The sequence below is a fragment of the Phyllobates terribilis genome, unplaced genomic scaffold (genome assembly GCF_046119375.1).
Source record: "Phyllobates terribilis strain yellow unplaced genomic scaffold, ASM4611937v1 Scaffold_2__4_contigs__length_985480577, whole genome shotgun sequence".
Classification (NCBI taxonomy): Eukaryota; Metazoa; Chordata; class Amphibia; order Anura; family Dendrobatidae; genus Phyllobates; species Phyllobates terribilis.
Genome location: NW_027362762.1, coordinates 269,735,850 through 269,757,618, shown reverse-complemented (window position 1 = coordinate 269,757,618; position 21,769 = coordinate 269,735,850). Strand labels below are relative to the sequence as shown.

The following is a 21,769-nucleotide window of genomic DNA, read 5'->3' as shown; positions in this document are numbered from 1 at the left end:
CGTGTGTGTGAGGGGGGGGCGAGTGCAGAGGATCGTGTGTGTGTGAGGGGGTGGGCGAGTGCAGAGGATCGTGTGTGTGGAGGGGCGAGTGCAGAGGATAGTGTGTGTGTGTGAGGGGGGGCGAGTGCAGAGGATAGTGTGTGTGTGTGAGGGGGGGCGAGTGCAGAGGATAGTGTGTGTGTGTGAGGGGGGGCAAGTGGCAGAGGATAGTGTGTGTGAGGGGGGGCGAGTGCAGAGGATAGTGTGTGTGTGTGTGAGGGGGGGCGAGTGCAGAGGATAGTGTGTGTGTGTGAGGGGGGGGCGAGTGCAGAGGATAGTGTGTGTGTGTGAGGGGGGGGGCGAGTGCAGAGGATCGTGTGTGTGGAGGGGCGAGTGCAGAGGATCGTGTGTGTGAGGGGGGGCGAGTGCAGAGGATCGTGTGTGTGTGTGAGGGGGGGGCGAGTGCAGAGGATCGTGTGTGTGTGTGAGGGGGGGGCGAGTGCAGAGGATCGTGTGTGTGTGAGGGGGGGGCGAGTGCAGAGGATCATGTGTGTGGAGGGGCGAGTGCAGAGGATAGTGTGTGTGTGGAGGGGGAGGGGCGAGTGCAGAGGATCGTTTGTGTGAGGGGGGGGCGAGTGCAGAGGATCGTGTGTGAGGGGGGGGGCGAGTGCAGAGGATCGTGTGTGTGTGTGAGGGGGGGGCGAGTGCAGAGGATCGTGTGTGTGTGTGAGGGGGGGGCGAGTGCAGAGGATCGTGTGTGTGAGGGGGGGGCGAGTGCAGAGGATCGTGTGCGTGAGGGGGGGCGAGTGCAGAGGATCGTGTGTGTGAGGGGGGGCGAGTGCAGAGGATCGTGTGTGTGAGGGGGGGGCGAGTGCAGAGGATCGTGTGTGCGTGAGGGGGGGCGAGTGCAGAGGATCGTGTGTGTGTGTGAGGGGGGGACGAGTGCAGAGGATCGTGTGTGTGAGGGGGGGCGAGTGCAGAGGATCGTGTGTGTGAGGGGGGGGCGAGTGCAGAGGATCGTGTGTGTGGAGGGGGGGGGCGAGTGCAGAGGATCGTGTGTGTGGGGGGGGGCGAGTGCAGAGGATCGTGTGTGTGGTGAGGGGGGGGCGAGTGCAGAGGATCGTGTGTGGGGGGGGGCGAGTGCAGAGGATCGTGTGTGTGAGGGGGGAGCGAGTGCAGAGGATCGTGTGTGTGAGGGGGGGGCGAGTGCAGAGGATCGTGTGTGTGAGGGGGGGGCGAGTGCAGAGGATCGTGTGTGTGAGGGGGGGCGAGTGCAGAGGATCGTGTGTGTGTGTGAGGGGGGGGCGAGTGCAGAGGATCGGTGTGTGGTGGGGGGGGCGAGTGCAGAGGATCGTGTGTGTGGGGAGCGAGTGCAGAGGATCGTGTGTGTGGGGGGGGGCGAGTGCAGAGGGATCGTGTGTGTGGAGGGGCGAGTGCAGAGGATCGTGTGTGTGGAGGGGCGAGTGCAGAGGATCGTGTGTGTGGAGGGGCGAGTGCAGAGGATCGTGTGTGTGGAGGGGGGCGAGTGCAGAGGATCGTGTGTGTGGAGGGGGGGCGAGTGCAGAGGATCGTGTGTGTGTGTGGGGGGGCGAGTGCAGAGGATCGTGTGTGTGAGGGGGAGTGGAGGGGCGAGTGCAGAGGATCGTGTGTGTGGAGGGGCGAGTGCAGAGGATCGTGTGTGTGGGCGAGTGCGGTGCTGAGGATGGTGGTTGTGGAGGGGCGAGTGCAGAGGATCGTGTGTGTGGAGGGGGCGAGTGCAGAGGATCGTGTGTGTGTGGGGGGGGCGAGTGCAGAGGATCGTGTGTGTGAGGGGGGGGCGAGTGCAGAGGATCGTGTGTGTGTGAGGGGGGCGAGTGCAGAGGATCGTGTGTGTGTGAGGGGGGGGCGAGTGCAGAGGATAGTGTGTGTGTGTGAGGGGGGGCGAGTGCAGAGGATCGTGTGTGTGTGAGGGGGGGGCGAGTGCAGAGGATCGTGTGTGTGGGGGGGGGCGAGTGCAGAGGATCGTGTGTGTGGGGGGGGGGCGAGTGCAGAGGATCGTGTGTGTGAGGGGGGGGGGCGAGTGCAGAGGATCGTGTGTGTGGAGGGGCGAGTGCAGAGGATCGTGTGTGTGTGTGAGGGGGGGGGCGAGTGCAGAGGATCGTGTGTGTGGGGGGCGAGTGCAGAGGATCGTGTGTGTGGGGGGGGCGAGTGCAGAGGATCGTGTGTGTGGGGGGGCGAGTGCAGAGGATCGTGTGTGTGGGGGGGCGAGTGCAGAGGATCGTGTGTGTGTGAGGGGGGGGGCGAGTGCAGAGGATCGTGTGTGTGGGGGCGAGTGCAGAGGATCGTGTGTGTGGGGGGCGAGTGCAGAGGATCGTGTGTGTGGGGGGCGAGTGCAGAGGATCGTGTGTGTGGGGGGGCGAGTGCAGAGGATCGTGTGTGTGGGGGGCGAGTGCAGAGGATCGTGTGTGTGGGGGGCGAGTGCAGAGGATCGTGTGTGTGGGGGGCGAGTGCAGAGGATCGTGTGTGTGGGGGGCGAGTGCAGAGGATCGTGTGTGTGGGGGGCGAGTGCAGAGGATCGTGTGTGTGGGGGGCGAGTGCAGAGGATCGTGTGTGTGGGGGGCGAGTGCAGAGGATCGTGTGTGTGGGGGGCGAGTGCAGAGGATCGTGTGTGTGGGGGGCGAGTGCAGAGGATCGTGTGTGTGGGGGGCGAGTGCAGAGGATCGTGTGTGTGGGGGGCGAGTGCAGAGGATCGTGTGTGTGGGGGGCGAGTGCAGAGGATCGTGTGTGTGGGGGGCGAGTGCAGAGGATCGTGTGTGTGGGGGGCGAGTGCAGAGGATCGTGTGTGTGGGGGGCGAGTGCAGAGGATCGTGTGTGTGGGGGCCGAGTGCAGAGGATCGTGTGTGTGGGGGGCCGAGTGCAGAGGATCGTGTGTGTGGGGGCCGAGTGCAGAGGATCGTGTGTGTGGGGGCCGAGTGCAGAGGATCGTGTGTGTGGGGGCCGAGTGCAGAGGATCGTGTGTGTGGGGGCGAGTGCAGAGGATCGTGTGTGTGGGGGGCGAGTGCAGAGGATCGTGTGTGTGGGGGGCGAGTGCAGAGGATCGTGTGTGTGGGGGGCGAGTGCAGAGGATCGTGTGTGTGGGGGGCGAGTGCAGAGGATCGTGTGTGTGGGGGGCGAGTGCAGAGGATCGTGTGTGTGGGGGGCGAGTGCAGAGGATCGTGTGTGTGGGGGGCGAGTGCAGAGGATCGTGTGTGTGGGGGGCGAGTGCAGAGGATCGTGTGTGTGGGGGGCGAGTGCAGAGGATCGTGTGTGTGGGGGGCGAGTGCAGAGGATCGTGTGTGTGGGGGGCGAGTGCAGAGGATCGTGTGTGTGGGGGGCGAGTGCAGAGGATCGTGTGTGTGGGGGGCGAGTGCAGAGGATCGTGTGTGTGGGGGGCGAGTGCAGAGGATCGTGTGTGTGGGGGGCGAGTGCAGAGGATCGTGTGTGTGGGGGGCGAGTGCAGAGGATCGTGTGTGTGGGGGGCGAGTGCAGAGGATCGTGTGTGTGGGGGGCGAGTGCAGAGGATCGTGTGTGTGGGGGGCGAGTGCAGAGGATCGTGTGTGTGGGGGGCGAGTGCAGAGGATCGTGTGTGTGGGGGGCGAGTGCAGAGGATCGTGTGTGTGGGGGGCGAGTGCAGAGGATCGTGTGTGTGGGGGGCGAGTGCAGAGGATCGTGTGTGTGGGGGGCGAGTGCAGAGGATCGTGTGTGTGGGGGGCGAGTGCAGAGGATCGTGTGTGTGGGGGGCGAGTGCAGAGGATCGTGTGTGTGGGGGGCGAGTGCAGAGGATCGTGTGTGTGGGGGGCGAGTGCAGAGGATCGTGTGTGTGGGGGGCGAGTGCAGAGGATCGTGTGTGTGGGGGGCGAGTGCAGAGGATCGTGTGTGTGGGGGGCGAGTGCAGAGGATCGTGTGTGTGGGGGGCGAGTGCAGAGGATCGTGTGTGTGGGGGGCGAGTGCAGAGGATCGTGTGTGTGGGGGGCGAGTGCAGAGGATCGTGTGTGTGGGGGGCGAGTGCAGAGGATCGTGTGTGTGGGGGGCGAGTGCAGAGGATCGTGTGTGTGGGGGGCGAGTGCAGAGGATCGTGTGTGTGGGGGGCGAGTGCAGAGGATCGTGTGTGTGGGGGGCGAGTGCAGAGGATCGTGTGTGTGGGGGGCGAGTGCAGAGGATCGTGTGTGTGGGGGGCGAGTGCAGAGGATCGTGTGTGTGGGGGGCGAGTGCAGAGGATCGTGTGTGTGGGGGGCGAGTGCAGAGGATCGTGTGTGTGGGGGGCGAGTGCAGAGGATCGTGTGTGTGGGGGGCGAGTGCAGAGGATCGTGTGTGTGTGTGAGGGGGGGCGAGTGCAGAGGATCGTGCGTGTGTGTGAGGGGGGGGCGAGTGCAGAGGATAGTGCGTGTGTGTGAGGGGGGGGCGAGTGCAGAGGATAGTGCGTGTGTGTGAGGGGGGGGCGAGTGCAGAGGATAGTGCGTGTGTGTGAGGGGCGGGCGAGTGCAGAGGATAGTGCGTGTGTGTGAGGGGGGGGCGAGTGCAGAGGATAGTGCGTGTGTGTGAGGGGGGGGCGAGTGCAGAGGATAGTGCGTGTGTGTGAGGGAGGGGCGAGTGCAGAGGATCGTGTGTGTGGGGGGCGAGTGCAGAGGATCGTGTGTGTGGGGGGCGAGTGCAGAGGATTTGTGTGTGGGGGGCGAGTGCAGAGGATCGTGTGTGTGGGGGGCGAGTGCAGAGGATCGTGTGTGTGGGGGGCGAGTGCAGAGGATCGTGTGTGTGGGGGGCGAGTGCAGAGGATCGTGTGTGTGGGGGGCGAGTGCAGAGGATCGTGTGTGTGGGGGGCGAGTGCAGAGGATCGTGTGTGTGGGGGGCGAGTGCAGAGGATCGTGTGTGTGGGGGGCGAGTGCAGAGGATCGTGTGTGTGGGGGGCGAGTGCAGAGGATAGTGCGTGTGTGTGAGGGGGGGGCGAGTGCAGAGGATAGTGCGTGTGTGTGAGGGGGGGGCGAGTGCAGAGGATAGTGCGTGTGTGTGAGGGGGGGGCGAGTGCAGAGGATAGTGCGTGTGTGTGAGGGAGGGGCGAGTGCAGAGGATCGTGTGTGTGAGGGGGGGCGAGTGCAGAGGATCGTGTGTGTGTGTGAGGGGGGGCGAGTGCAGAGGATCGTGTGTGTGTGAGGGGGGGCGAGTGCAGAGGATCGTGTGTGTGAGGGGGGGGCGAGTGCAGAGGATAGTGCGTGTGTGTGAGGGGGGGGCGAGTGCAGAGGATAGTGCGTGTGTGTGAGGGGGGGGCGAGTGCAGAGGATAGTGCGTGTGTGTGAGGGGGGGGCGAGTGCAGAGGATAGTGCGTGTGTGTGAGGGAGGGGCGAGTGCAGAGGATCGTGTGTGTGAGGGGGGGCGAGTGCAGAGGATCGTGTGTGTGTGTGAGGGGGGGCGAGTGCAGAGGATCGTGTGTGTGTGAGGGGGGGCGAGTGCAGAGGATCGTGTGTGTGGGGTGGGGCGAGTGCAGAGGATCGTGTGTGTGGGGGGGGCGAGTGCAGAGGAACGTGTGTGTGTAGGGGGGCGAGTGCAGAGGAACGTGTGTGTGGGGGGGGGCGCGAGTGCAGAGGAACGTGTGTGTGTGGGGGGCGAGTGCAGAGGAACGTGTGTGTGGGGGGGGCGAGTGCAGAGGAACGTGTGTGTGGGGGGGGGGCGAGTGCAGAGGAACGTGTGTGTGGGGGGGGGGCGAGTGCAGAGGATCGTGTGTGTGGAGGGGGGGCGAGTGCAGAGGATCGTGTGTGTGGGGAGCGGGTGCAGAGGATCGTGTGTGTGGGGAGCGGGTGCAGAGGATCGTGTGTGGGGAGCGAGTGCAGAGGATCGTGTGTGTGGAGGGGCGAGTGCAGAGGATCGTGTGTGTGGAGGGGGGGCGAGTGCAGAGGATCGTGTGTGTGAGGGGGGGGCGAGTGCAGAGGATCGTGTGTGTGAGGGTTGGCGAGTGCAGAGGATCGTGTGTGTGAGGGGGGGCGAGTGCAGAGGATCGTGTGTGTGGAGGGGGGGCGAGTGCAGAGGATCGTGTGTGTGTGGGGCGAGTGTAGAGGATCGTGTGTGTGTGTGAGGGGGGTGCGAGTGCAGAGGATCGTGTGTGTGTGTGAGGGGGGTGCGAGTGCAGAGGATCGTGTGTGTGAGGGGGGGGCGAGTGCAGAGGATCGTGTGTGTGTGTGAGGGGGGGGGCGAGTGCAGAGGATCGTGTGTGTGTGTGAGGGGGGGGCGAGTGCAGAGGATCTTGTGTGTGTGTGTGAGGGGGGGGGCGAGTGCAGAGGATCGTGTGTGTGTGTGAGGGGGGGCGAGTGCAGAGGATCGTGTGTGTGTGGGGGGGGCGAGTGCAGAGGATCGTGTGTGTGTGGGGGGGGGCGAGTGCAGAGGATCGTGTGTGTGTATGAGGGGGGGGGCGAGTGCAGAGGATCGTGTGTGTGGGGGGCGAGTGCAGAGGATCGTGTGTGTGGGGGGCGAGTGCAGAGGATCGTGTGTGTGGGGGGCGAGTGCAGAGGATCGTGTGTGTGGGGGGCGAGTGCAGAGGATCGTGTGTGTGGGGGGCGAGTGCAGAGGATCGTGTGTGTGGGGGGCGAGTGCAGAGGATCGTGTGTGTGGGGGGCGAGTGCAGAGGATCGTGTGTGTGGGGGGCGAGTGCAGAGGATCGTGTGTGTGGGGGGCGAGTGCAGAGGATCGTGTGTGTGGGGGGCGAGTGCAGAGGATCGTGTGTGTGGGGGGCGAGTGCAGAGGATCGTGTGTGTGGGGGGCGAGTGCAGAGGATCGTGTGTGTGGGGGGCGAGTGCAGAGGATCGTGTGTGTGGGGGGCGAGTGCAGAGGATCGTGTGTGTGGGGGGCGAGTGCAGAGGATCGTGTGTGTGGGGGGCGAGTGCAGAGGATCGTGTGTGTGGGGGGCGAGTGCAGAGGATCGTGTGTGTGGGGGGCGAGTGCAGAGGATCGTGTGTGTGGGGGGCGAGTGCAGAGGATCGTGTGTGTGGGGGGCGAGTGCAGAGGATCGTGTGTGTGGGGGGCGAGTGCAGAGGATCGTGTGTGTGGGGGGGCGAGTGCAGAGGATCGTGTGTGTGGGGGGCGAGTGCAGAGGATCGTGTGTGTGGGGGGCGAGTGCAGAGGATCGTGTGTGTGGGGGGCGAGTGCAGAGGATCGTGTGTGTGGGGGCGAGTGCAGAGGATCGTGTGTGTGGGGGGCGAGTGCAGAGGATCGTGTGTGTGGGGGGCGAGTGCAGAGGATCGTGTGTGTGGGGGGCGAGTGCAGAGGATCGTGTGTGTGGGGGGCGAGTGCAGAGGATCGTGTGTGTGGGGGGCGAGTGCAGAGGATCGTGTGTGTGGGGGGCGAGTGCAGAGGATCGTGTGTGGGGGGCGAGTGCAGAGGATCGTGTGTGTGGGGGGCGAGTGCAGAGGATCGTGTGTGTGGGGGGCGAGTGCATAGGATCGTGTGTGTGGGGGGCGAGTGCATAGGATCGTGCGTGTGGGGGGCGAGTGCAGAGGATCGTGCGTGTGTGTGGGGGGGCGAGTGCAGAGGAACGTGTGTGTGGGGGGGGGCGAGTGCAGAGGATCGTGTGTGTGGAGGGGGGGCGAGTGCAGAGGATCGTGTGTGTGGGGGGGGGCGAGTGCAGAGGATCGTGTGTGTGGGGTGGGGCGAGTGCAGAGGATCGTGTGTGTGGGGTGGGGCGAGTGCAGAGGATCGTGTGTGTGGGGTGGGGCGAGTGCAGAGGATCGTGTGTGTGGGGGGGGGCGAGTGCAGAGGAACGTGTGTGTGGGGGGGGCGAGTGCAGAGGAACGTGTGTGTGGGGGGGGGCGAGTGCAGAGGATCGTGTGTGTGGGGAGCGGGTGCAGAGGATCGTGTGTGTGGGGAGCGGGTGCAGAGGATCGTGTGTGGGGAGCGAGTGCAGAGGATCGTGTGTGTGGAGGGGCGAGTGCAGAGGATCGTGTGTGTGGAGGGGCGAGTGCAGAGGATCGTGTGTGTGGAGGGGGGGCGAGTGCAGAGGATCGTGTGTGTGAGGGGGGGGCGAGTGCAGAGGATCGTGTGTGTGAGGGTTGGCGAGTGCAGAGGATCGTGTGTGTGAGGGGGGGCGAGTGCAGAGGATCGTGTGTGTGTGGGGCGAGTGTAGAGGATCGTGTGTGTGTGTGAGGGGGGTGCGAGTGCAGAGGATCGTGTGTGTGAGGGGGGGGGGCGAGTGCAGAGGATCGTGTGTGTGTGTGAGGGGGGGGGGCGAGTGCAGAGGATCGTGTGTGTGTGTGAGGGGGGGGCGAGTGCAGAGGATCTTGTGTGTGTGTGTGTGTGTGAGGGGGGGGGCGAGTGCAGAGGATCGTGTGTGTGTGAGGGGGGGCGAGTGCAGAGGATCGTGTGTGTGTGGGGGGGGCGAGTGCAGAGGATCGTGTGTGTGTGAGGGGGGGCGAGTGCAGAGGATCGTGTGTGTGTGGGGGGGGCGAGTGCAGAGGATCGTGTGTGTGTGGGGGGGGGCGAGTGCAGAGGATCGTGTGTGTGTGTGGGGGGGCGAGTGCAGAGGATCGTGTGTGAGGGGGGGGCGAGTGCAGAGGATCGTGTGTGTGGAGGGGCGAGTGCAGAGGATCGTGTGTGTGAGGGGGGGGGCGAGTGCAGAGGATCGTGTGTGTGTGAGGGGGGGGCGAGTGCAGAGGATCGTGTGTGTGGAGGGGCGAGTGCAGAGGATAGTGTGTGTGTGTGAGGGGGGGTCGAGTGCAGAGGATAGTGTGTGTGTGTGGGGGGGGGCGAGTGCAGAGGATAGTGTGTGTGTGAGGGGGGGGGCGAGTGCAGAGGATCGTGTGTGTGTGAGGGGGGGGCGAGTGCAGAGGATAGTGTGTGTGTGAGGGGGGGGCGAGTGCAGAGGATAGTGTGTGTGTGAGGGGGGGGCGAGTGCAGAGGATCGTGTGTGGAGGGGCGAGTGCAGAGGATCGTGTGTGTGAGGGGGGGCGAGTGCAGAGGATCGTGTGTGTGTGAGAGGGGGGGGGCGAGTGCAGAGGATCGTGTGTGTGTGAGGGGGGGCGAGTGCAGAGGATCGTGTGTGTGGGGGGGGCGAGTGCAGAGGATAGTGTGTGTGTGTGTGAAGGGGGGGCGAGTGCAGAGGATCGTGTGTGTGTGGGGGCAAGTGCAGAGGATCGTGTGTGTGGGGGCGAGTGCAGAGGATCGTGTGTGTGGGGGGCGAGTGCAGAGGATCGTGTGTGTGGGGGCGAGTGCAGAGGATCGTGTGTGTGGGGGGCGAGTGCAGAGGATCGTGTGTGTGGTGGCGAGTGCAGAGGATCGTGTGTGTGGGGGGCGAGTGCAGAGGATCGTGTGTGTGGGGGCGAGTGCAGAGGATCGTGTGTGTGGGTTGCGAGTGCAGAGGATCGTGTGTGTGGGGGGCGAGTGCAGAGGATCGTGTGTGTGGGGGGCGAGTGCAGAGGATCGTGTGTGTGGGGGGCGAGTGCAGAGGATCGTGTGTGTGGGGGGCGAGTGCAGAGGATCGTGTGTGTGGGGGGCGAGTGCAGAGGATCGTGTGTGTGGGGGGCGAGTGCAGAGGATCGTGTGTGTGGGGGGGGCGAGTGCAGAGGATCGTGTGTGTGGGGGGGGGCGAGTGCAGAGGATCGTGTGTGTGGGGTGGGGGCGAGTGCAGAGGATCGTGTGTGTGGGGGGGGCGAGTGCAGAGGATCGTGTGTGTGGGGGGGGCGAGTGCAGAGGATCGTGTGTGTGGGGGGGGGGCGAGTGCAGAGGATCGTGTGTGTGGGGGGGGCGAGTGCAGAGGATCGTGTGTGTGGGGGGGGCGAGTGCAGAGGATCGTGTGTGTGGGGGGGGGCGAGTGCAGAGGATCGTGTGTGTGTGGGGGGCGAGTGCAGAGGATCGTGTGTGTGTGGGGGGGCGAGTGCAGAGGATCGTGTGTGTGTGGGGGGGCGAGTGCAGAGGATCGTGTGTGTGTGGGGGGGCGAGTGCAGAGGATCGTGTGTGTGTGGGGGGGCGAGTGCAGAGGATCGTGTGTGTGTGGGGGGGCGAGTGCAGAGGATCGTGTGTGTGTGGGGGGGCGAGTGCAGAGGATCGTGTGTGTGGGGGGCGAGTGCAGAGGATCGTGTGTGTGGGGGGCGAGTGCATAGGATCGTGTGTGTGGGGGGCGAGTGCATAGGATAGTGCGTGTGTGTGAGGGGGGGGCGAGTGCAGAGGATAGTGCGTGTGTGTGAGGGGGGGGCGAGTGCAGAGGATAGTGCGTGTGTGTGAGGGGGGGGCGAGTGCAGAGGATAGTGTGTGTGAGGGAGGGGCGAGTGCAGAGGATCGTGTGTGTGAGGGGGGGCGAGTGCAGAGGATCGTGTGTGTGTGTGAGGGGGGCGAGTGCAGAGGATCGTGTGTGTGTGAGGGGGGGCGAGTGCAGAGGATCGTGTGTGTGGGGTGGGGCGAGTGCAGAGGATCGTGTGTGTGGGGGGGGGCGAGTGCAGAGGAACGTGTGTGTGGGGGGGGGCGAGTGCAGAGGAACGTGTGTGTGGGGGGGGGGCGAGTGCAGAGGAACGTGTGTGTGGGGGGGGGCGAGTGCAGAGGAACGTGTGTGTGTGGGGGGCGAGTGCAGAGGAACGTGTGTGTGGGGGGGGCGAGTGCAGAGGAACGTGTGTGTGGGGGGGGGGCTAGTGCAGAGGATCGTGTGTGTGGAGGGGGGGCGAGTGCAGAGGATCGTGTGTGTGTGGGGCGAGTGCAGAGGATCGTGTGTGTGGGGGGGGGCGAGTGCAGAGGATCGTGTGTGTGGGGTGGGGCGAGTGCAGAGGATCGTGTGTGTGGGGTGGGGCGAGTGCAGAGGATCGTGTGTGTGGGGTGGGGCGAGTGCAGAGGATCGTGTGTGTGGGGGGGGGCGAGTGCAGAGGAACGTGTGTGTGGGGGGGGCGAGTGCAGAGGAACGTGTGTGTGGGGGGGGGCGAGTGCAGAGGATCGTGTGTGTGGGGAGCGGGTGCAGAGGATCGTGTGTGTGGGGAGCGGGTGCAGAGGATCGTGTGTGGGGAGCGAGTGCAGAGGATCGTGTGTGTGTGGGGGGGGGGCGAGTGCAGAGGATCGTGTGTGGGGGGCGAGTGCAGAGGATCGTGTGTGTGGGGAGCGAGTGCAGAGGATCGTGTGTGTGTGGGGGGGGCGAGTGCAGGGGATCGTGTGTGGGGGGGGGGCGAGTGCAGGGGATCGTGTGTGTGGAGGGGCGAGTGCAGAGGATCGTGTGTGTGGAGGGGGGGCGAGTGCAGAGGATCGTGTGTGTGAGGGGGGGCGAGTGCAGAGGATCGTGTGTGTGAGGGTTGGCGAGTGCAGAGGATCGTGTGTGTGAGGGGGGGCGAGTGCAGAGGATCGTGTGTGTGGAGGGGGGGCGAGTGCAGAGGATCGTGTGTGTGTGGGGCGAGTGTAGAGGATCGTGTGTGTGTGTGAGGGGGGTGCGAGTGCAGAGGATCGTGTGTGTGAGGGGGGGGGCGAGTGCAGAGGATCGTGTGTGTGTGTGAGGGGGGGGGGCGAGTGCAGAGGATCGTGTGTGTGTGTGAGGGGGGGGCGAGTGCAGAGGATCTTGTGTGTGTGTGTGAGGGGGGGGGCGAGTGCAGAGGATCGTGTGTGTGTGAGGGGGGGCGAGTGCAGAGGATCGTGTGTGTGTGGGGGGGGCGAGTGCAGAGGATCGTGTGTGTGTGGGGGGGGGCGAGTGCAGAGGATCGTGTGTGTGTGTGAGGGGGGGGGCGAGTGCAGAGGATCGTGTGTGTGGGGGCGAGTGCAGAGGATCGTGTGTGTGGGGGGCGAGTGCAGAGGATCGTGTGTGTGGGGGGCGAGTGCAGAGGATCGTGTGTGTGGGGGGCGAGTGCAGAGGATCGTGTGTGTGGGGGGCGAGTGCAGAGGATCGTGTGTGTGGGGGGCGAGTGCAGAGGATCGTGTGTGTGGGGGGCGAGTGCAGAGGATCGTGTGTGTGGGGGGCGAGTGCAGAGGATCGTGTGTGTGGGGGGCGAGTGCAGAGGATCGTGTGTGTGGGGGGCGAGTGCAGAGGATCGTGTGTGTGGGGGGCGAGTGCAGAGGATCGTGTGTGTGGGGGGCGAGTGCAGAGGATCGTGTGTGTGGGGGGCGAGTGCAGAGGATCGTGTGTGTGGGGGGCGAGTGCAGAGGATCGTGTGTGTGGGGGGCGAGTGCAGAGGATCGTGTGTGTGGGGGGCGAGTGCAGAGGATCGTGTGTGTGGGGGGCGAGTGCAGAGGATCGTGTGTGTGGGGGGCGAGTGCAGAGGATCGTGTGTGTGGGGGGCGAGTGCAGAGGATCGTGTGTGTGGGGGGCGAGTGCAGAGGATCGTGTGTGTGGGGGGCGAGTGCAGAGGATCGTGTGTGTGGGGGGCGAGTGCAGAGGATCGTGTGTGTGGGGGGCGAGTGCAGAGGATCGTGTGTGTGGGGGGCGAGTGCAGAGGATCGTGTGTGTGGGGGGCGAGTGCAGAGGATCGTGTGTGTGGGGGGCGAGTGCAGAGGATCGTGTGTGTGGGGGGCGAGTGCAGAGGATCGTGTGTGTGGGGGGCGAGTGCAGAGGATCGTGTGTGTGGGGGGCGAGTGCAGAGGATCGTGTGTGTGGGGGGCGAGTGCAGAGGATCGTGTGTGGGGGGCGAGTGCAGAGGATCGTGTGTGTGGGGGGCGAGTGCAGAGGATCGTGTGTGTGGGGGGCGAGTGCATAGGATCGTGCGTGTGGGGGGCGAGTGCATAGGATAGTGCGTGTGTGTGAGGGGGGGGGCGAGTGCAGAGGATAGTGCGTGTGTGTGAGGGGGGGGCGAGTGCAGAGGATAGTGCGTGTGTGTGAGGGAGGGGCGAGTGCAGAGGATCGTGTGTGTGAGGGGGGGCGAGTGCAGAGGATCGTGTGTGTGTGTGAGGGGGGGCGAGTGCAGAGGATCGTGTGTGTGTGTGAGGGGGGGCGAGTGCAGAGGATCGTGTGTGTGGGGTGGGGCGAGTGCAGAGGATCGTGTGTGTGGGGGGGGGCGAGTGCAGAGGAACGTGTGTGTGGGGGGGGCGAGTGCAGAGGAACGTGTGTGTGGGGGGGGCGAGTGCAGAGGAACGTGTGTGTGTGGGGGGCGAGTGCAGAGGAACGTGTGTGTGGGGGGGGCGAGTGCAGAGGAACGTGTGTGTGGGGGGGGGCGAGTGCAGAGGATCGTGTGTGTGGAGGGGGGGCGAGTGCAGAGGATCGTGTGTGTGTGGGGCGAGTGCAGAGGATCGTGTGTGTGGGGGGGGGCGAGTGCAGAGGATCGTGTGTGTGGGGTGGGGCGAGTGCAGAGGATCGTGTGTGTGGGGTGGGGCGAGTGCAGAGGATCGTGTGTGTGGGGTGGGGCGAGTGCAGAGGATCGTGTGTGTGGGGGGGGGCGAGTGCAGAGGAACGTGTGTGTGGGGGGGGCGAGTGCAGAGGAACGTGTGTGTGGGGGGGGCGAGTGCAGAGGATCGTGTGTGTGGGGAGCGGGTGCAGAGGATCGTGTGTGTGGGGAGCGGGTGCAGAGGATCGTGTGTGTGGGGAGCGGGTGCAGAGGATCGTGTGTGTGGAGGGGCGAGTGCAGAGGATCGTGTGTGTGGAGGGGCGAGTGCAGAGGATCGTGTGTGTGGAGGGGGGGCGAGTGCAGAGGATCGTGTGTGTGAGGGGGGGGCGAGTGCAGAGGATCGTGTGTGTGAGGGTTGGCGAGTGCAGAGGATCGTGTGTGTGAGGGGGGGCGAGTGCAGAGGATCGTGTGTGTGGAGGGGGGGCGAGTGCAGAGGATCGTGTGTGTGTGGGGCGAGTGTAGAGGATCGTGTGTGTGTGTGAGGGGGGTGCGAGTGCAGAGGATCGTGTGTGTGAGGGGGGGGGCGAGTGCAGAGGATCGTGTGTGAGGGGGGGGGGGCGAGTGCAGAGGATCGTGTGTGTGTGTGAGGGGGGGGCGAGTGCAGAGGATCTTGTGTGTGTGTGTGTGTGTGAGGGGGGGGCGAGTGCAGAGGATCGTGTGTGTGTGAGGGGGGGCGAGTGCAGAGGATCGTGTGTGTGTGGGGGGGGCGAGTGCAGAGGATCGTGTGTGTGTGGGGGGGGGGCGAGTGCAGAGGATCGTGTGTGTGTGTGGGGGGGCGAGTGCAGAGGATCGTGTGTGAGGGGGGGGGGCGAGTGCAGAGGATCGTGTGTGTGGAGGGGCGAGTGCAGAGGATCGTGTGTGTGAGGGGGGGGGCGAGTGCAGAGGATCGTGTGTGAGGGGGGGGGCGAGTGCAGAGGATCGTGTGTGTGGAGGGGCGAGTGCAGAGGATAGTGTGTGTGTGAGGGGGGGGCGAGTGCAGAGGATAGTGTGTGTGTGTGTGAGGGGGGGTCGAGTGCAGAGGATAGTGTGTGTGTGTGAGGGGGGGGCGAGTGCAGAGGATAGTGTGTGTGTGAGGGGGGGGGGCGAGTGCAGAGGATCGTGTGTGTGTGAGGGGGGGGCGAGTGCAGAGGATCGTGTGTGTGTGAGGGGGGGGCGAGTGCAGAGGATAGTGTGTGTGTGAGGGGGGGGCGAGTGCAGAGGATAGTGTGTGTGTGAGGGGGGGGCGAGTGCAGAGGATCGTGTGTGGAGGGGCGAGTGCAGAGGATCGTGTGTGTGAGGGGGGGCGAGTGCAGAGGATCGTGTGTGTGTGTGAGGGGGGGGGCGAGTGCAGAGGATCGTGTGTGTGTGAGGGGGGGCGAGTGCAGAGGATCGTGTGTGTGGGGGGGGCGAGTGCAGAGGATAGTGTGTGTGTGTGTGAAGGGGGGGCGAGTGCAGAGGATCGTGTGTGTGTGGGGGGCAAGTGCAGAGGATCGTGTGTGTGGGGGCGAGTGCAGAGGATCGTGTGTGTGGGGGCGAGTGCAGAGGATCGTGTGTGTGGGGGGCGAGTGCAGAGGATCGTGTGTGTGGTGGCGAGTGCAGAGGATCGTGTGTGTGGGGGGCGAGTGCAGAGGATCGTGTGTGTGGGTTGCGAGTGCAGAGGATCGTGTGTGTGGGTTGCGAGTGCAGAGGATCGTGTGTGTGGGGGGCGAGTGCAGAGGATCGTGTGTGTGGGGGGCGAGTGCAGAGGATCGTGTGTGTGGGGGGCGAGTGCAGAGGATCGTGTGTGTGGGGGGCGAGTGCAGAGGATCGTGTGTGTGGGGGGCGAGTGCAGAGGATCGTGTGTGTGGGGGGCGAGTGCAGAGGATCGTGTGTGTGGGGGGCGAGTGCAGAGGATCGTGTGTGTGGGGGGGGCGAGTGCAGAGGATCGTGTGTGTGGGGGGGGGCGAGTGCAGAGGATCGTGTGTGTGGGGTGGGGGCGAGTGCAGAGGATCGTGTGTGTGGGGGGGGGCGAGTGCAGAGGATCGTGTGTGTGGGGGGGGGCGAGTGCAGAGGATCGTGTGTGTGGGGGGGGGCGAGTGCAGAGGATCGTGTGTGTGGGGGGGGCGAGTGCAGAGGATCGTGTGTGTGGGGGGGGCGAGTGCAGAGGATCGTGTGTGTGGGGGGGGCGAGTGCAGAGGATCGTGTGTGTGTGGGGGGGCGAGTGCAGAGGATCGTGTGTGTGTGGGGGGGCGAGTGCAGAGGATCGTGTGTGTGTGGGGGGGCGAGTGCAGAGGATCGTGTGTGTGTGGGGGGGCGAGTGCAGAGGATCGTGTGTGTGGGGGGGGCGAGTGCAGAGGATCGTGTGTGTGGGGGGGGGCGAGTGCAGAGGATCGTGTGTGTGTGTGGGGCGGGCGAGTGCAGAGGATCGTGTGTGTGTGTGTGTGTGTGTGTGTGGCGGGCGAGTGCAGAGGATCGTGTGTGTGTGTGTGGGGTGGGCGGGCGAGTGCAGAGGATCGTGTGTGTGTGTGTGGGGCGGGCGAGTGCAGAGGATCGTGTGTGTGTGTGTGTGGGGCGGGCGAGTGCAGAGGATCGTGTGTGTGGGGTGGGCGAGTGCAGAGGATCGTGTGTGTGTGAGGGGGGGGCGAGTGCAGAGGATAGTGTGTGTGTGAGGGGGGGCGAGTGCAGAGGATAGTGTGTGTGTGAGGGGGGGGCGAGTGCAGAGGATCGTGTGTGGAGGGGCGAGTGCAGAGGATCGTGTGTGTGAGGGGGGGGGCGAGTGCAGAGGATCGTGTGTGTGTGTGAGGGGGGGGGCGAGTGCAGAGGATCGTGTGTGTGTGAGGGGGGGCGAGTGCAGAGGATCGTGTGTGTGGGGGGGGCGAGTGCAGAGGATAGTGTGTGTGTGTGTGAAGGGGGGGCGAGTGCAGAGGATCGTGTGTGTGAGGGGGGGGCGAGTGCAGAGGATCGTGTGTGTGGGGGGCGAGTGCAGAGGATCGTGTGTGTGGGGGGCGAGTGCAGAGGATCGTGTGTGTGGGGGCGAGTGCAGAGGATCGTGTGTGTGGGGGGCGAGTGCAGAGGATCGTGTGTGTGGGGTGGGGCGAGTGCAGAGGATCGTGTGTGTGGGGGGGGGCGAGTGCAGAGGAACGTGTGTGTGGGGGGGGGCGAGTGCAGAGGAACGTGTGTGTGGGGGGGGCGAGTGCAGAGGATCGTGTGTGTGGGGAGCGGGTGCAGAGGATCGTGTGTGTGGGGAGCGGGTGCAGAGGATCGTGTGTGGGGAGCGAGTGCAGAGGATCGTGTGTGTGGAGGGGCGAGTGCAGAGGATCGTGTGTGTGGAGGGGCGAGTGCAGAGGATCGTGTGTGTGGAGGGGGGGCGAGTGCAGAGGATCGTGTGTGTGAGGGGGGGGCGAGTGCAGAGGATCGTGTGTGTGAGGGTTGGCGAGTGCAGAGGATCGTGTGTGTGAGGGGGGGCGAGTGCAGAGGATCGTGTGTGTGGAGGGGGGGCGAGTGCAGAGGATCGTGTGTGTGTGGGGCGAGTGTAGAGGATCGTGTGTGTGTGTGAGGGGGGTGCGAGTGCAGAGGATCGTGTGTGTGAGGGGGGGGGCGAGTGCAGAGGATCGTGTGTGTGTGTGAGGGGGGGGGGCGAGTGCAGAGGATCGTGTGTGTGTGTGAGGGGGGGGCGAGTGCAGAGGATCTTGTGTGTGTGTGTGTGTGTGTGTGAGGGGGGGGGCGAGTGCAGAGGATCGTGTGTGTGTGAGGGGGGGCGAGTGCAGAGGATCGTGTGTGTGTGGGGGGGCGAGTGCAGAGGATCGTGTGTGTGTGGGGGGGGGCGAGTGCAGAGGATCGTGTGTGTGTGTGGGGGGGCGAGTGCAGAGGATCGTGTGTGAGGGGGGGGGCGAGTGCAGAGGATCGTGTGTGTGGAGGGGCGAGTGCAGAGGATCGTGTGTGTGAGGGGGGGGCGAGTGCAGAGGATCGTGTGTGTGTGAGGGGGGGGGCGAGTGCAGAGGATCGTGTGTGTGGAGGGGCGAGTGCAGAGGATAGTGTGTGTGTGAGGGGGGGGCGAGTGCAGAGGATAGTGTGTGTGTGTGTGAGGGGGGGTCGAGTGCAGAGGATAGTGTGTGTGTGTGAGGGGGGGGCGAGTGCAGAGGATAGTGTGTGTGTGAGGGGGGGGGCGAGTGCAGAGGATCGTGTGTGTGTGAGGGGGGGGCGAGTGCAGAGGATCGTGTGTGTGTGAGGGGGGGGCGAGTGCAGAGGATAGTGTGTGTGTGAGGGGGGGGCGAGTGCAGAGGATAGTGTGTGTGTGAGGGGGGGGCGAGTGCAGAGGATCGTGTGTGGAGGGGCGAGTGCAGAGGATCGTGTGTGTGAGGGGGGGCGAGTGCAGAGGATCGTGTGTGTGTGTGAGGGGGGGGGCGAGTGCAGAGGATCGTGTGTGTGTGAGGGGGGGCGAGTGCAGAGGATCGTGTGTGTGGGGGGGGCGAGTGCAGAGGATAGTGTGTGTGTGTGTGAAGGGGGGGCGAGTGCAGAGGATCGTGTGTGTGTGGGGGGCAAGTGCAGAGGATCGTGTGTGTGGGGGGCGAGTGCAGAGGATCGTGTGTGTGGGGGCGAGTGCAGAGGATCGTGTGTGTGGGGGGCGAGTGCAGAGGATCGTGTGTGTGGGGGGCGAGTGCAGAGGATCGTGTGTGTGGGGGGCGAGTGCAGAGGATCGTGTGTGTGGGGGCGAGTGCAGAGGATCGTGTGTGTGGGTTGCGAGTGCAGAGGATCGTGTGTGTGGGGGGCGAGTGCAGAGGATCGTGTGTGTGGGGGGCGAGTGCAGAGGATCGTGTGTGTGGGGGGCGAGTGCAGAGGATCGTGTGTGTGGGGGGCGAGTGCAGAGGATCGTGTGTGTGGGGGGCGAGTGCAGAGGATCGTGTGTGTGGGGGGCGAGTGCAGAGGATCGTGTGTGTGGGGGGCGAGTGCAGAGGATCGTGTGTGTGGGGGGGGGCGAGTGCAGAGGATCGTGTGTGTGGGGGGGGGCGAGTGCAGAGGATCGTGTGTGTGGGGGGGGGCGAGTGCAGAGGATCGTGTGTGTGGGGTGGGGGCGAGTGCAGAGGATCGTGTGTGTGGGGGGGGGCGAGTGCAGAGGATCGTGTGTGTGGGGGGGGGCGAGTGCAGAGGATCGTGTGTGTGGGGGGGGGCGAGTGCAGAGGATCGTGTGTGTGGGGGGGGCGAGTGCAGAGGATCGTGTGTGTGGGGGGGGCGAGTGCAGAGGATCGTGTGTGTGTGGGGGGGGCGAGTGCAGAGGATCGTGTGTGTGTGGGGGGGGCGAGTGCAGAGGATCGTGTGTGTGTGGGGGGGCGAGTGCAGAGGATCGTGTGTGTGTGGGGGGGCGAGTGCAGAGGATCGTGTGTGTGGGGGGGGGCGAGTGCAGAGGATCGTGTGTGTGGGGGGGGCGAGTGCAGAGGATCGTGTGTGTGGGGGGGCGAGTGCAGAGGATCGTGTGTGTGGGGGGGGGCGAGTGCAGAGGATCGTGTGTGTGTGTGGGGCGGGCGAGTGCAGAGGATCGTGTGTGTGTGTGTGTGTGTGTGTGGCGGGCGAGTGCAGAGGATCGTGTGTGTGTGTGTGGGGTGGGCGGGCGAGTGCAGAGGATCGTGTTTGTGTGTGTGGGGCGGGCGAGTGCAGAGGATCGTGTGTGTGTGTGTGTGGGGCGGGCGAGTGCAGAGGATCGTGTGTGTGGGGTGGGCGAGTGCAGAGGATCGTGTGTGTGTGAGGGGGGGGCGAGTGCAGAGGATAGTGTGTGTGTGAGGGGGGGGCGAGTGCAGAGGATAGTGTGTGTGTGAGGGGGGGGCGAGTGCAGAGGATCGTGTGTGGAGGGGCGAGTGCAGAGGATCGTGTGTGTGAGGGGGGGCGAGTGCAGAGGATCGTGTGTGTGTGTGAGGGGGGGGGCGAGTGCAGAGGATCGTGTGTGTGTGAGGGGGGCGAGTGCAGAGGATCGTGTGTGTGGGGGGGGCGAGTGCAGAGGATAGTGTGTGTGTGTGTGAAGGGGGGGCGAGTGCAGAGGATCGTGTGTGTGAGGGGGGGCGAGTGCAGAGGATCGTGTGTGTGGGGGGCGAGTGCAGAGGATCGTGTGTGTGGGGGGCGAGTGCAGAGGATCGTGTGTGTGGGGGCGAGTGCAGAGGATCGTGTGTGTGGGGGGCGAGTGCAGAGGATCGTGTGTGTGGGGGCGAGTGCAGAGGATCGTGTGTGTGGGGGCGAGTGCAGAGGATCGTGTGTGTGGGGGGCGAGTGCAGAGGATCGTGTGTGTGGGTTGCGAGTGCAGAGGATCGTGTGTGTGGGGGGCGAGTGCAGAGGATCGTGTGTGTGGGGGGCGAGTGCAGAGGATCGTGTGTGTGGGTTGCGAGTGCAGAGGATCGTGTGTGTGGGGGGCGAGTGCAGAGGATCGTGTGTGTGGGGGGCGAGTGCAGAGGATCGTGTGTGTGGGGTGGGGCGAGTGCAGAGGATCGTGTGTGTGGGGTGGGGCGAGTGCAGAGGATCGTGTGTGTGGGGTGGGGCGAGTGCAGAGGATCGTGTGTGTGGGGGGGGGCGAGTGCAGAGGATCGTGTGTGTGGGGGGGGGCGAGTGCAGAGGATCGTGTGTGTGGGGGGGGGGCGAGTGCAGAGGATCGTGTGTGTGGGGGGGGGGCGAGTGCAGAGGATCGTGTGTGTGGGGGGGGGCGAGTGCAGAGGATCGTGTGTGTGTGGGGGGGGCGAGTGCAGAGGATCGTGTGTGTGTGGGGGGGCGAGTGCAGAGGATCGTGTGTGTGTGGGGGGGGCGAGTGCAGAGGATCGTGTGTGTGGGGGGGGCGAGTGCAGAGGATCGTGTGTGTGGGGGGGGGCGAGTGCAGAGGATCGTGTGTGTGGGGGGGGCGAGTGCAGAGGATCGTGTGTGTGGGGGGGGGCGAGTGCAGAGGATCGTGTGTGTGTGTGTGTGTGTGTGTGTGTGTGGCGGGCGAGTGCAGAGGATCGTGTGTGTGTGTGTGGGGTGGGCGGGCGAGTGCAGAGGATCGTGTGTGTGTGTGTGGGGCGGGCGAGTGCAGAGGATCGTGTGTGTGTGTGTGTGTGGGGCGGGCGAGTGCAGAGGATCGTGTGTGTGGGGTGGGCGAGTGCAGAGGATCGTGTGTGTGGGTTGGTGGGGGGGGGGGTTGAGTAGAGTGTTCCTATAAATGTGGTAGTCGAGAGAAGAGGCGCCTGGGTGTGGGAGGGGGAGAGCAGAGGAGCCTGGGCGGGTGTGGGAGGGGGGAGAGCAGAGAAGCCTGGGGCGGGGGGAGAAGAGGAGCCTGGCGGAGGCTCTCTCATAGAGAACTCAGGGGTGCTCGGTCGTGCGGAGTGTCCCTATAAATGGGGTGGTTGAGGGAAGTAGTTGATCAGCCTTTGGACTTCATTTATCTTATGTTTATGGTGGAGCTTAAAGTTTTCACTGCTTATTTACCAATGTATCTTTTATCTCAGGTACCCAATGATGATGAAAAAGAAAAAAAAGCTTTAAGAAGAGTAAATCATAGTCCGCAGCCATCAACCACACGACACAGAGAAAATAAGTAATTGCCCTTTTTCCCCTTACAGTTTGTAAATTTTTGTAGTAAAATGACGAGATTTGGCTTACACAATTGTGTATGGTTATATAACTCTTATTGTGGATATGGGTAATTTGCAATGAATTGGAGGTAAGGTCCATTTATATAGAATTCAGCCATAAAAAGATACTCGTAAAAATGAGTCTGGAGTTTTGTAAGCACCAGATAGTGACTGCTGTGTGGTGCCCACACTGTGTAGCCGATTCTCCTCCTACAAATATGGACTGAAAAATTTCTCTTAATAAAAAAAATAAATTATTGAGCTGCTGTTTGGTTTTGCTTTTTTCCTCTCTGCGTTTTTTATACTTACTTTTGTGATGTCACTAAACAGGGAAAATAACAGAAAGCGGAGTAACTCTGACAGGGAGAGCACGTCGGTTACATCTTTTCGGTCAGGAGGCCAGGAACAGAGACCAGATGTCGATACTACATCCGGCCGTCTGAGTGGAAGCAAAGTGCAGAGTACAAAGAATGCACGGTAAGTAGACGGACGTCTCATGTACACTTCTGTTTGAAAGCTAAATTTGGGTTTCCTATTACCAGAATTTTACCAATGGGCAATTTGATGACACTTAGGCTATGGTCACACATTGCGTTTTTGCTGCGTTTTTTTCTGCAGGCATAACCTGCTTTCTTGGCAGTAAAGAAACTGATTACAAAAATCTGATTTTTCTGCGAATTTTGTCAGGTACCTTTGTGTCTTTAGTGTCCCCCAAAAAAAAACATAATGCAGTTTCCTGTTTTTTTTTGTGTATTTGCACTTACCCATTGCTTTCTATGAGTGAAAAAACGCTGAAAGTAGTGACATACTGCAGTTTGCAAAAACGCAGCAGTTTTCCAATTCAGTCAGGAAAAAAAAACCAATGTATGTGCCTGAGATTTCTGAAATCTCATAGCTTTGCTGATACTGTAAAACACAGCTTAAAATTTGCAAAAAAAGCAGCAAAAACACAACGTGTGAACATAGTCTTATAGT

General features: G+C 63.7%; 1 protein-coding gene across 3 annotated transcripts in view; it reads left to right on the top strand.

Moving 5' to 3' along the window:
- The window catches only part of RBM26 (RNA binding motif protein 26), a 109,537-nt gene that overhangs the window by 27,538 nt on the left and 60,230 nt on the right, over positions 1-21,769 (top strand). For 2 of the 3 annotated variants that reach the window (XM_073664088.1, XM_073664089.1), the window contains exons 1-2: positions 20,543-20,757; positions 21,125-21,271. The exons of the other annotated variant lie outside the window; for it this stretch is intronic. In XM_073664088.1, coding sequence (XP_073520189.1) covers positions 20,558-20,757; positions 21,125-21,271 — 347 coding nt within the window. In that variant the 5' untranslated portion in view covers positions 20,543-20,557. Of the gene's footprint in view, positions 1-20,542; positions 20,758-21,124; positions 21,272-21,769 lie in introns of those variants that run through there. 3 annotated transcript variants of the gene reach the window in all.